This window comes from Typopeltis vanoorti, chromosome 1 (assembly GCF_054136105.1).
Source record: "Typopeltis vanoorti isolate ZY-2024b chromosome 1, IOZ_Tvanoo_1.0, whole genome shotgun sequence".
In the NCBI taxonomy this organism is placed as follows: domain Eukaryota; kingdom Metazoa; phylum Arthropoda; class Arachnida; order Uropygi; family Thelyphonidae; genus Typopeltis; species Typopeltis vanoorti.
Window position 1 is genome coordinate 16,916,459 of NC_143549.1, and position 15,059 is coordinate 16,931,517.

General features: G+C 33.2%; 1 protein-coding gene across 1 annotated transcript in view; it reads right to left on the bottom strand.

The window, feature by feature from the left end:
- Window positions 1-15,059, bottom strand: part of Ns1 (Nucleostemin 1) — a 231,282-nt gene that overhangs the window by 182,541 nt on the left and 33,682 nt on the right. The window contains exon 4 of the mRNA XM_090396775.1: window positions 5,691-5,887. Within this exon, the coding sequence (XP_090252901.1) occupies window positions 5,691-5,887 (197 nt within the window). The remainder of the gene's footprint in view (window positions 1-5,690; window positions 5,888-15,059) is intronic.

The following is a 15,059-nucleotide window of genomic DNA, read 5'->3' on the forward strand; positions in this document are numbered from 1 at the left end:
TTAGCTATGCCTGGAACACTGTTGTAGTTGGGCATTGTTGCCAACAAATTTGCTTTTTGCAATAGGCATTAGTGGATGCTTGCACATGGTGGATAGTATATGAATAAACTTCCAAGTCTGGAACCTGGTTATACAGAATTGAGTTCAAAGGCATCTGAACTGAATCCATATGAAATAGCTAGTGTACAAGAGATGGGGGATATGCAAACAGATTAGTGAAATGAATAGGAAATTAGCTGTCTCATAGAAATCAGCATATTATGTATGGGAATGGTGTCTCACAAAAGACGGTAACTAGTGGTATTTGAACATAATTCTGTTCTCATCATCATCATCAAATTCCTGACATGTACCCTCAAGGGGGTGTACAGGATATGATAGTACTACATGAAAAATTTACATCATTACTAACTTCCTATCTACAATTTTCCTCCAAATCAGTCTGTCACTTGTCAGAACTCCAATATTATCATTATCAGATATATTTCGATCGTCCAAGGCAACATTGTACTGTATCAATCCACCCATATCTTAGGTCTTCCTCTGGGTCGTTTCCTGCCAAACTGGCAGAGAACACTTGTTTTGCTAATCTCTCCTCTCCCATTCTGTTTAAGTTACCATACAACCTGAGATTAGCTCTGCTAATGCATTCCTGGATGCTGATAATGTCAAGTTATTTCCTGATATCCTCGTTTTTAATATGATATTGCCATTGATGCCATCTGTTCGCACCTCTAATCTTTCTCAGGACTCTAATATATGCAGTCTCTAGTCTTTGGTGTTTTACTTCTGACCCAGCTCTCAGATCCATAAGTTAAAACTGGTTGGAACACCATCTTGTATACAGCTAATTTAGTGTTCCGACTAATTTCTCTCTCTTATTCCATATGAATTTATTCAATTGACTTCCTACCATACCAGCTTTGTTGATTTGTTGTCTATTTCTATATTTAATTTACCATCTTCACTAAAAATCGTGCCTAAGTAGCTGAAATGTTTTACTTGTTCCACAGGTTCCCCCGTTCACAACACAGTTGACATTTTCAACAATTCTACCTATTTTCATTGTCTTTGTCTTTTTAATGCTCACCTTCACACCATACCTATTACAACAGTTATTCAATTTAGTCAGAGACTCTTGCAAACTTGTAGTGGATTTATTTAGAAGTATAACATCGTCCACATAAAGCAAAGAGCTGACATTAACATCTCCAATTCTGATATCATGTTTAATACCACTTTCCTTCATAATGTGATCCATATAGATAATGAATAACAGAGGGAATAATGTACATCCCTGTCTCACACCGGATTTAACATTAAACCTCCTTCCGTCAATTCTAACTGCTGACTTATAACTCAAATACAGACTAAATATTGCTTGATATAATGTCCCATTGACACCATATAACTGTAGCGTATTGAATAGCTTCTCTCTTGGCACCTTGTCACATTCCTTTTCCAGATCGATAAAACTTAAATACAGAACTTTGTTATATTCCCATGCTTTCTCATCTATTTGTCGTAAAGTGAAGATCTGATCCTGACAGCCTCTATTTGGCCTGAATCCAGCTTGTTCTTCACCAAGCTTTTCTTCCACAATTCTTCTCAACCGTTTCTCAAGTATGCTTGCATAGATCTTGCAAGGAACACTCAGTATGAAAATACCTCTGTAATTCTCACATTCAGTTTTATTTCCGTTTTTATATATGGGTACTATGAGAGCTCTACTCCAATCATCTGGAATTCGTCCCTCTGTCCACACCTTCTGAACTATGCAGTGCAGCCACTGTAAGACTTTTATACCACCATACTTAACCATTTCTGGTCGAATATCATCTACTCCTGCTGCCTTTCCACATTTCAAGCCTTTGATGGCTTTTTCTACTTCAAGTATGGATATGTATTCCTGACTGTATGCCTGTTGTGTGTTTTTTACCATTGTGCTATCACTGCATGTTTCATTTAGCAATTTTTCGAAGTAATTACTCTATACTTCAAGGATATCTTTTTCACCCATTTTCATGTCACCTTTATCATTTCTAACTCCTTTTACAGTAGTACTCTTTCCTCCATTTCTAAGCTTCTTCAATAACCTCCAAAATATTTTGCCACCTTTTTGATATTTATTTTCTAAGTTGTTGCCAAAGTCCTGCCATGACTTTTTTTTTGCTAGTTTTACACAGTATTTTGCTTTCTGACATTTGTCTCTGTATTCTCTAAGAGCACAAGCTGACTTATTTGCAGGAACTTCTGATATGCTTTATTCTTTTCCTTCACTGCTTCTTTAACTTCCTGTGTCCACCATGGAGTTCTGATTTTTCTATCCTTGCAGACAACCTCACCACATGCCTCTCTGGCTGAATTAATCAGGGTTTTCTTCAAGGCTTGCCACTGAATCTCCAAGGTTTGGTTCCTGTTCTCAAACTCTTTCATTTTTTCTTCAATAATCTTTGTGTATTTTAGTCTACAGTTCACATGTGAGAGCTGCTCAACTTTTATTCACTTTAAAACTTTGTTACATGTCATTCTTTTAAAATGAAATTCAGTATTATCCTGCTCAAGACTAAATAGTGATCGCTTCCAATTTCAAATCCTCTGTACACTCTGGTGTCTTGCACCAGGGAGAAAACATCACTATCAACAATAACATAGTCAATGAGACTTTTCTTATTCCTTGCCTCTTCTCTCCATGTGAATTTGTGCACATTTTTATGTTGGAACATGGTGTTAGTAATAACCAGTCCATGTCCTGAGCAGAAATCCAACAGGTATTTGCCATTATTATTGGCTCTGCTCTTTTCTCCAAATTTTCTCAAAATATTTTTGTATGTCTGACAAGCATTTTCTACTCTGCTATGCCTGCCATTCAAGAAGATTAGCCTCGTATTTTGTGTTGAATACTATGGGTACTCCTTCTTTTCCTTGATTGTCATTTCCTGAATATAACATTTGCTATTTATTGTTCAGAAAGATCTCATCAGTTTTTGTCTTTTTTGTTTCAGTCACCCCTATTATATTAATGTGGTACTTATCTAATTCCTCAGCTAGCTCCATTTCTTTGCCATTCAGGCTTCTTATGTTGATAGTACCGATCTTTAACTCTGGTAATGTTGAGTTGGGGTGTGCTTTCAGTTCTGTTCTCAGGCTACTACAATTCCATTTATAAGTGAATGATATTTAATATAATTTGGCAACAGATATTCAGATGTTTGCTGATAATGCAGTCAGAAAAATTTACAAGCCAAATATCAAATTAAATCTATCAGCATATTATGTATGGGAATGGTGTTTCACAAAAGAAGGTAACTATGGTATTTGAACATAGTTCTATTCTCAGGCTACTACAATTCCACTTATATGTGAATGATATTTAATATAGAGTTTGGCAACAGATATTCAGATGTTTGCTGATAATGCAGTCTGAAAAATTTACAAGCCAAAGGTCTAATTTAAATCTATCAGTCCGAGTGGCTGTGTGAGCATCATAATTGTTCTACGTCGAAGCATTTTAAGGTTTGTTTGAATCTGAACTAGTGTACCGGTGTTTGTGAATATAGTTAGGCAGGAAATGAAATCACTATCAAGTGAGGCCACATCCCACTTAATTAGAGGCTAGAAGCAGCATGTAAGGTTCTGTGTTCAGTCTGTGAAGCAGGATTTCCATATCTAACTCTTAGCCAACCATACTACCAGCATGTACAAATACTAATTTATGTGTGAGATTCACATAAAAAAAAATAATATATATATATATATATTTCTTGGTGTTTAAGTCAGTTAATAATTTTAATCATATATATATATATATATAATAGGCAATTAGCTTTACAAGACCACTATATTTTCATTTTAATGTTGATAAGTAGAAGGTTTGCACTCTGAAATGCAGAAGCATAATGCACTGTATTGGTGGCTTCAGGAGGAAGAGATTTGGAATCCACCTATGATGGCTGATAGAGAGTGATCTGAATAGAGAGTGATCTGAATTTAAGGGATACAGTGCAAGAAGAGTTGCAATGATAACTAGAATATCAGAGAGTGATAGTGTCATAATATTAGGCCTTTAAAATCATATCTAGACTATTTGTGCACAAATTTGTTGTCTGATAACTGTAGTGAAAAGAAATTTCCAAGGATCCAGAGGTAACTAAGGCAACATCAGTTATCAAAGATACAAATGATTATTTCATTCTCTATACCAGTGGTTCTTAACCGGTGTTCCCTGGAAGGTGAATAGGTGTTGCACGAGAAGTTCTGGAATTTGTCATTTTTAAATTAATTTGTCAGCACAAATTAATTTAATGATGGTTTAATTAATTATTAATTAATTATCAATTATTGATTAATAATAAAAAATCAGCTAAATTACATATTAATTATTAATTTATACATTACAAAATAACCAAGGTGTTCAGTGAAAATTTCAGGATTTGTGAAGTGTTCCGTAGTCGAAAAAAGTTTGAGAAACACTGCTCTATACACTCTGTAATAGTGAGCACAATCAATGCTGTAATGTATTATAAATATGACAAGTTTATGAATTTATGGAACAATTTGACAAATATTGTTCTGGTTAAGAGAGAGCTAAGATAATATTTCTACTGACCATGGAGATCTGTTAATAATAACATAGTTGAGATAACTGCTTTAATATCGGTATGTAAACTGACATACTTAGAAAATAAAAACAGAAACAATATTGCGTTATCCTTTTGTAATGTCAGGAAGATCTCTATCTTCCTTTCTTCACCTAAACATAAGCTTTCTCTGCTCAACCTTCCAGATGTCTCTACCAGATCTCTTCCTTCTGTAATTTGTTTTACTTTGGACAGTCTGATAGATGTGTAGCCATCTGCAGTGAAGAACTTAAATCTAATATCCAATATCTTGAATTTGAGCAGTCTGGCTTAGCAAAACATGCCAACCTGACTAAATAGTTTTTTTGGAAGAAAACTAATTTTTCACATAAAAGTAGATTCCTTATAGAGCAGTGAGGCCTTTCTACACAGACCGAACTTAAACAGATCTAATTGACTTTGTTTATTCCTTTTATGGGAAATATTATTATATCACTTTTAGGCAAATTCCTGATTATGTTATTGTAATTTTTTAAAAAAATAACCGGGAATTTACTGACCACTGTCCTATTGACACTGCAGTGCACTTTTCTGAAACGGATTATATGTAATTTTATTTTTTGTTCCATTGTTGTTATTGTACTGAGGATGTCTATGATACTTGGGCAAAAATTTTACAGCTAATAAATGTATTTTACATAAGTTAAAGTTTTCATCTTTAATTTTTTCTAAATAATATGGTCTTTAAACTGCTGAAACCAATACCAAAATAAAGCAGTTCAATAACTATAACCTAAAATATGTCTTAAATTATAGAGATGACTACTACTTCCTTTTGAACTATCATAATTAGAACATTATAATCAGAGTTTTATTTTCTAAACAGTGGCAGCCACGTCACTTTAGAAACTATCACATGAACTATATCACAGAAACTATAACATATAAAAATTATTTAAGTACCATACTTAATTTTCTTACATTATATAGTCATATAAGTGGAAGTTACAATTTAGCCATCTTATACTTGTTTAAAAAATGTCATAGTTATTTTCTCATTATAAAGGACTACATTAATAACACCTTTAGGCTATATTAAAAATTCTTCACCTTATTGTCCAATTCTGCATCCATTTCATTACTGAAGTTGGTGTCTGTAAGTCCTCGATTCTGCATTTGTTGCTTTCTTCGCTCTTCTTTCTGATTTTGTTGCAATTCTTTTAATCTTTGTTTTCTATCAACAGCTTCCTGAAGAATCTTTTCTTTGAATGGCAAACTATTGGGTACTCCAGGATCTTTATTAATTTCTACAAGATGAATAAACATTGTAGATGCATATAAGATTTTCACTAATGCAACTACACAACAAAAAATACAGAAGAAAAAAAAAAGTTCAACTACAACCCAAGATTCAAATTACATAAACTCATAACACTAAATGGTCAAGAGTATCTAGGAGGAATGCATTCACAAGAAAACAAACCACTTGAAGACAGAAAAAGTCACCAAATCTAAAATATGAAAAAGAAAACCAGAGAAGATGATATCTGAACAGGCCCTAATTTAATATGAAGATATAAAATGTTCAAAATGTCTATGCTTACTTAATTCAGAATGATTCAAATCTGTCAGAAGGTTCAAATTCTAGATTATTAGAGTAAAATTCTCCCAGTATCCCTATTTATTAAAAAAAATAATAATAAATAAAAAAAATTGAGCACAGTAATTAGAAAACTTCTCTATTGAGTCATCCAGTAAGATTTACGCAAGTATACTTATTATTACAGGTGACTCCAAGGAGTCCTTAAACTCATCTAGGGAGGCCCTAAACACCATATCCATCACAACTATTCGACATTTACACAGTATCTATCACACTTTGCTTGAACTCATTCACTGTCATAGCACCCACAACAGACTCTGGCAGCTTATTCCACTCATTCACCACTCTAAAAGTAAAAAATCCCAGCTCTCACACCCTTACTAACCACACTCTTGCCCAGCTTCCATGGATGTCCCCTAGTCCTGTTCTCAAAAATATCCTCTGAATTCATCCTACAGAAACCTTTCAGCAATTTGAATGTCTCAATCATATCTCCTCTTTTCTGCCTATCAACCAATTTCTGCAACCCACAAATCTTCAACCTGTTTTCATAAGGTTCATTTCCTTTGTTCACTAATCCAAGTTCTTTATACATTTCTTCATCACCACCTTCCACATTCCCAGGCCTATAGCACCATCCAACTAAATAGGTCTCAACCTCCACATTACACCACAGTGCCTCATAACCACTGCTATCATCAGCAGCACTCCCCCTCCCTTCCTGCCCTTTCTATCCTCACCAAAAATACTGTACCCAGGAGGTATTTGAGGAAATAAATAACCTTGATGTTAATAAGTATTTATCGTGAGTTTTTCCATTATTAATTTTGTATTTATGTCTGCTCATGGTTTGTCATTATTAAAACTTAGGGTGCAATTTATGCCTTCAAGAAATATTATATTATATATTATTTAAGGAATATTAATGCACATTCTACTACTGCTATTGAGAATGAGAAAACACTGAATGAGAAGACTTTTGGAAAGAATACAATATATTGCACTGTACAAAGAATGTAGATGCAACATGAGGTGAGGTGTGTGTGTGAATGTTGTTTGGAAGAAGCTTCTGAAAAAGATCATTATATATTCACAATATTCAAAGATAACATTCGGTGTGAGGCTCAAGCTGCTAGCTACACACACACATACACACACACAGGTGACTTACAATAGTGGAAACTGTGAAAGAAAAGCTCACAAAAGAAGACTGGATAAAGCTAAAAGCACAAAAAAATTACCAAAAACACAAGAGAAAAAAACAAAACAAAACAAAAGAAACCAATCTCCTCAAAAAAGTTGAGAGTGAAAAAATTTCAAGAGGCATTTGTTTTTGGTAATAAGGCAATTCAGCTGTTTAAGATGGACTGCAACATGGAGAGATTTAGCAAAAGAAATGATGCAAACTATGACTGATTGCTAAAGAAAAATTTATGCAAAAAAAAAAAAAAAATAGAACTTCCTATTTCTGCATAATTCATTCCATGAAGATCACAGAGAGATTTGGTTTCTGCTGATTGCATTTTCTACAAATATTTTCATGGTCACTATTGATCAGAATTATTCTTCTTCTTGTGGCACAACAGTTCAAATCAAGCCTTGGCTTCCTGGATTTGTTGCCTTCAACCTGTCTGTCCAAAACTTTACTTCTGCTGTTTGGATACTGTAAATGCTGCTATCGTGATTAATGGTGCCTTTCTGTCTTGTTCTTACTTTTGGTCTTTTACTAAGAATTTTACTATTTATTGTTTTCTTAAGAATACTGTAATTTTCTGTATGAAAAACATGTCTTGCTCACTGCAACGTTTTTAACTCGAATATATTAGATACTGTGGGTTCTCTATAAAATTGATTACAATGCATAGTTGTATAAGATCCTTCAGAGACCAATTATCATTCACTGGCCAAATATTTTTCTAAAGATTTTCCTTTCAAAACTGAAATCAAATTCTCAACCTTTGCCTTAAACATCCAGATTTCACATCCATAGATGTGAAACATCCGAACGAATTATCGATTTATATATTTTTTACTTTAGTCTTCTAATGAATATCTTTTGAACTTAAGCACACGAGAGTATGAGAGAAAGAGAGAAATTGAAAGCCTGATTACCTCTCTTGATTGGCTAGTGTTAAATATTTAAATTGTTCCATTTTTTCTATTTCAAGTTCTCAATTTTTGCACTTGTATCAGTTAATTAATTCTGCCTGCTATTAATCATGATTTTAGTTTTTTGTTGATTAAAATTTTAGCCATATCTCTTGTGCTGATTTTTCTATTTCCAAATGCATTTCTTCAGCTTTCTATCTGGTTCTTGACATGATGTTAATGTCATTTGCATATGCTACAATCTGCAGTGATTTGTTTATTAGAGTATCTTTAGTATTTAATGGCAATAATTGGATAATGTATTCCAAAGCTAATTTATTAGGTATACTATTACCTTGTTTTAAGTTACTGGAAAGGGGATCTGTTAAACCATTTTGTATTTTAACCTGTATTTCTGAATTTCCACTGTTAGCTGCATAAGACTTACTCTTAATCTCATATAATTTATATCAAAATCCTAAGACTTCTCTAATAATTGTTTAAGTATATGTCGCTCATCAATTGTGGATTTGCCCTTCCTGAAAATCTCCTTGGTAGATGCCAATATCTTCTCTATAAATGGATTTCGTTTTATTCATAATAAAGGTAAATATTTTGTATGCTGAACATAACAGAGAAATACCTCTAATTTCCACAAATTGTTTTGTCATTCTTCTCATGCATCAGACAGAACAGCCTCTATCCATTCTATATATTTCGCATTTCCTTCCATATGGTTAAAGTCAATTCATGTGTTTTGCCTTCTAGTTTCTTTTCTCCTATTTTTAGTAACTCTGCAGGGAGTTTTATCTAGTCCTAAGAATCTGTTGCTCTTGAGTGAATGTATTATATCATTAAGTTCTTGCCTTGATGGCAGCTTGCTCTACAGACTCATCTTTTTCAATAGTAGTTGGTGCATAATTTTGAGTTGCAGAGTTAACATTCTTATTCAGCAATTCATGAAAAAATCTCTCCATGTTTTTTATTTTTTCTTTGTTCGTTTGTTAACATGCTTCTTTGTCCATCTCTATATATCTAGCCCAGGATTATATCCTCCTTTATTTTGCTTAATTGTATTATAAGCTTGTCTAAGATTGTCCTTGTTCTTCATTTCTTGTTCTATTGTGCATATCACTTCATTAAGAACCTGTCTTTTCTTCCTTGAACAAAATTTTATCTGCTTCTTGCCTCAGTCTTTTTTATTTATTAATCTTTAGAGGTACCTGTGGCATAGTATATTTATTAATAAACATGTAAAGACCACAGTAATAACTTTTAATTAATAAAGGTACAAATATTTCGTACTGAAATTAACAGCACATCTTCAGTGTCATACAAACAGTTAAAAGAATGGAATAAAAAGTACAGAACAGTCGGTGGATCACCAATTAACATTGTTGTCGCGTACTAGGAGATTAATTGCTAAATTATTAAATAATCATTTTGTATATCAAAGTTTCTTCTACAGCATTCAGAATCCACTGTTTAATTTTATGTCCATTCTGTTCTATATCTATATTTTCAGGCTCTATTTTTTCTTTAATTTTATTCTGGATGTTGATTTTATCTTCAATTTCTTTAAGTTTCTGCAAATTAAACTAAGTGCTCCTTCATGTCTTTTTTTTTGTTTCTTCAGTAATATTGTGCACTATACTTAATCCTGACCAAATAAAGATCTGAATCACAGTAAGCTCCTCTATATGATCTTATATGATATATAAGATCATATATAATAGTTGATGCCAATCTTTTATTGATAAGCACATGATCAAATATTGATTAAATAGTGCCATCTCAGGATATCTATCTCCTTTTATGGATGTCTTTATGAGGAAAGCATGTAGAGGATTACCCATATTTTTATTTATAGTAAAATCTAGCAGTTTCTTTCAATTTAGAGCGTGGATACCATTTTCCAATTCTTTCTTTATAAGCATCTTGCTGTCCAATCTTGATGCTGAAACATACAACACCTCAATTTTGCAAAAGGCATCCAATTTTCTTCCTTTTCCACAGCTTCCATTGGTGAATGAGCATTTATAATCTCCAAATTAAAAAATTTTGTTATAATTCTTATTGCACACAAACTTTCATTCACAGTTCTAAAACTATAAATGCTTTTTCCAAAATCATGTATATCCCTGATTCTATCATGCTTGAAAAATTTGTAAATTTTGGATTTCTATTCTGAATCTATCTTGTTTCTTATACTGCCACTCATTTTAATTTGTATCAATTGATTTATGATATTAGTGCTTTAAGTGTTCCTGTCTTACATAATGTTCTTGTATTCCATGTCTCAAAATCATAATCCAATAGTCGTTTCTTGAGTCATACTCATTTTGTCTTCCCAGTTTGAGGTCATTTCTCTCTTGGTTCCTTAACAAACAGTAGTTTTCCATGGATGGATGGTCAGCCACTGGCACAACATCCAACTAGACGACCAAATATCTGTATTTAAATTTCAAAGAAATAGCATGGTCCAGCTGCTACATCCCCATACAATTGGGTCTACATCAACCATGTTCCTTATTCAGTATATTCCGAGCAGTCCTAAAAGAAACAAGTTCCCTGTCAGGGGTTTCTCTATCTGCCACCCAGAGAGATGCACCTGGTAGGGTAGCATCAATAATTCTGCTGTCTTCTAAATGTGTTAAAACATTTGTGGTACGAGCAGCTATTCAGCACTCCATTAGTTCCAATTCAAACTTGAAGTACAAATGTTAACTTTTTATTCATTCCTTCTACTGCTACCTTTAGAATCCTCCTATATATTTCCCAAATACTAGGATCTACAAGTGTTCAAATCCAAAGTAATGAAGTCTTGTCTTTTTCTTATTTATATTTGTTTCATCATCATCAAATTCCTGATATATACCCTCAAGGTGATATACAGATTATGATAGTACTACATGAAAAATTACATCATTACGAACTTCCTATCTACAATTTTACTCCAAATCAGTCTGTTACCTGTCAACATTATCGGATCTTATATTTCTATCTTCTAAGGCACTTTTAATTGTATCAATCCACCTATATCTTGGTCTTCCTCTGGGACTTTTTCTTGCCAACCTGTCAGAGAACACCTGTTTTGCTAAACTTTCCTCTCCCATTCAATTTAAGTGACCATACCCCTGAGATTAGCTCTGCTAACACATTCCTGGATGCTGACAATGTCAAGTTCTTTCCTGATATCCTCATTTTTAACATGATATTGCCATTGGTGCCATCTGTTCATGCCTCTACTCTTTCTCAGGACTCTCATATCTGCAGTCTCAAGTCTTTGGTCAAGTGTTTTACTTCTAATCCAGCTCTCAGATCCATAAGTTAAAATTGGCTTGAATATTGTCTTGTACAAAGATGATTTAGTGTTTTGGATAATTTCTCTCTTATTCTATATAAGTTTATTCAATTGACTTCATACCATACCAGATTTATTGAGTCTGTTGTCTATTTCCATATTTAATTTACCATCTTCATTAAAAATCGTGCCTAAGTAGCTGAAATGTTTTACTTGTTCTATAGGTTCTCCATTCATAATGCGGTTGATATTTTCAATGTTTCTGCCTATTTTCATTGTCTTTGTCTTTTAATACTGACCTTCATACCATATCTATTACAATAGTTATTCACTTTAGTCAGAGAATCTTGCAGACTTGTAGTGGTATAACATCATCCGCATAAAGCAAAGAGAAGGGAATAACAACTCCAATTGTGATATTGGGTTTAATACCACTTTCCTTTATAATGTGATCCATATAGATAATGAATAACAGAGGGGATAATGTACATCCTTGTCTGACACCATATTTAACATTAAACCACCTTCCTGTACTTCCTTCAATTCTAACTGCTGACTTACAACTCAAATAAAGACTAAGTATTGCTTGATATAATGCCCCATTAACACTATATAACTGCAGCATTTTGAATAGCTTCTCTCTTACACCTTGTCATATATATGTCTTTTCCAGATCTATAAAACTTAAATACAGATCTCTGTTATGTTCCCATGATTTCTCAACTATCTGTCATAAAGTGAAGATCTGATCCTAACAGCCTCTATTTGACCCGAATCCAACTTGTTCTTCACTAAGCTTCTCTTCCACAATCCTTCTCAACCGTTCCTCAAGTATACTTGCATATATCTTACCAGGCACACTCAGTAGAGAAATACCCATGTAATTCTCATATTCAGTTTTATTTCCTTTTTATATATGGATACTAGGAGAGCTCTACTCCAATCATCTGGAATTCGTCCCTCTGTCCAGGCCTTCTGAACTATGCAGTGCAGCCACTGTCAGACTTTTATACCTCCATACTTGAGCACCTCTGGTCGAATATCATCTACTCCTGCTGCCTTTCCACATTTCAGGTTTTTGATGGCTTTTTCTACTTCAAGTATGGATATGTATTCCTGACTGCATGCCTGGTCAGTGTTTTTTACCAATGTGTTGTCATCACTGCTTGTTTCATTTAGCAGTTTTTCAAAGTAATTACTCCATACTGCAAGGATATCTTTTCTCCTGTTTTCATGTTATCTTTATCATCTCTAATTCCTTTTAAAGCACTCTTTCCTCCATTTCTGAGCTTCTTCAACAACTCCAGAATATCTTGCCACCTTCTTGATATTTATTTTCTACGTTCTTACCAAAGTCCTCCCATGACTTTTGTTTAGCTAGTTTTACACAGTGTTTAGCTTTCTTATGTTTGTCTTTGTATTCTCCAAGAGCAAAAGCTGACTTATTTGCCAGGAACTTTTGATATGCTTTCTTCTTTTCTTTCACTGTCTCTTTAACTTCCTGTGTCCACCATGGAGTTCTGATTTTTCTATCCTTACAGACAACCTCACTACATGCCACTCTGGCTGAATCAATCAGTGTTTTCTTCAGGGCTTGCCACTGAATCTTCAAGGTTTGGTTGCTGTTCTCAAACTCTTTCATTTTTTTCTTCAATCATTTTTGTGTATTTTAGTCTGCAGTTCACATCTGAGAGCTGCTCAACTTTTATTTGCTTTAAAACTTTCTTATATGTTCTTCTTTTCAATATGAAATTCAATTTTATCCTGCTCAAGACTAAATGGTGATCACTTCCAATTTCAAATCCTTTGTCCACTCTGGTGTCCCACCATAGAGAAAACATCACTATCAAACAATAACATATTCAGTGAGACTTTTCTTATTCCTTGCCTCTTCTCTCCATATGAATTTGTTTACATTTTTATGTTGGAAGAACATTATGTTAGTAATAACCTGTCCATGTCCTGAGCAAAATCCAACAGGTATTTGCCATTATTATTAGCTTTGTCCTTTTCTCCAAATTTTCCCATATATATTTTTGTATATCTGACAATCATTTCCTATTCTGCTATTTAGATCGCCAACAAGGACCAACTTTTCATTTTTCATTGTGTCAGTTTGAGGCTTTCTCTAAAGCCTCAAAAAATTCTTTCACTTCTACCTTAGTAGAACCTTTATTTATATTTGTTTTTCTCTAGTTATTACAAGTGATCTAATGTATCAAAAGAGATCCTTCCTACATTTATGTAATTTGGTATACTGCAATTAAGATAACTTACTACCACAACTTACAGGTGGTAATAAGCTAGGATTTTAAATTATATAATATTATATCAGGTGGTATCAGCGATAATAACACTAAAAAACTTTTTCTTTCCCTGCTTATGTCTTTTCAAAATGCATTTATTAGAAAAATTACACTTAATGAGTTTGCTACTCAGAAAATTTACAACAGAATACAATCCATTCCATAAAAATGTCAGAAATAATAAAGACATATGCGATTTTTTTTTTAATCTTCTAAAACAGAGATCGGCAAACTTTTGAGATGGAAGAGCCAAACCTATCCCTCACAACAATTTAAAAATTATTTGAGAGCCATAAATATATTTTTACAAATAAGGAAAATTTAAAGTAATATTATAGTAAATTTATAGTAATATATAACAAGTTATAATATTAATTATATCTTTATTATATGAAGAAAAAAATCATACAAAAATTGCTCTCATTGGTTTTAGTAGTGTGACCAATGAGCTTGCATTTCCTTAGAAAGTTTCTGTATGTCCAGTTTGTAACTAGTCGTTTTTAATTTAAGGCATGATTCCAAGTTGGCATCAGTAATTTGGCTCCCCAATTTACGATTTTTTTGACTGACTGGAACCGAGAAAATAGATAAAAAGTTAATTTAATGGAACACACAACATGTTTTGTCAAAACTATTTCTTCAGGTGTGGTAACACTCAAAGCAAATTAAAAAAACCATAAAAACACTGTGCCATTATAATAACAGACTTGTAATCTGAAGTTACTTTTGAATTGTCGTTATAGTCCGTTCTGTAGTTCTATTGTTGTGCAAATGCAAGCATATGAGTTCATGCATATGCCAGTATCTAATGGCAGAACTATGCGAGTCAGGTAGACTATATTAGTCTACCTGACTCGTTCGCTCACTTATTAGTCACTTTGTTGCTCTGCAAATGACCTCAGATGTCGAGGCACCCTAAAACCTAATCCTAATTATTCACCATTATGTGAATAAAATCTTTTAAAAATTTTATAAATGAAACTATGATAGTTTTATTTTCATTTTCAATTTTACTTCAGAGCCACATGTATATACTCAAAGAGCCGTAGTTTGCCGACCCATGTTCTAGAAGATGGGAAAAAAGAAAATCCCATCTTCTACAGCTTATACACTAATCTGTCATGTGGTAATTATCAAATACCTTGCAAAGTCAAAGAAAGTCAGTGTATAGGAATTTC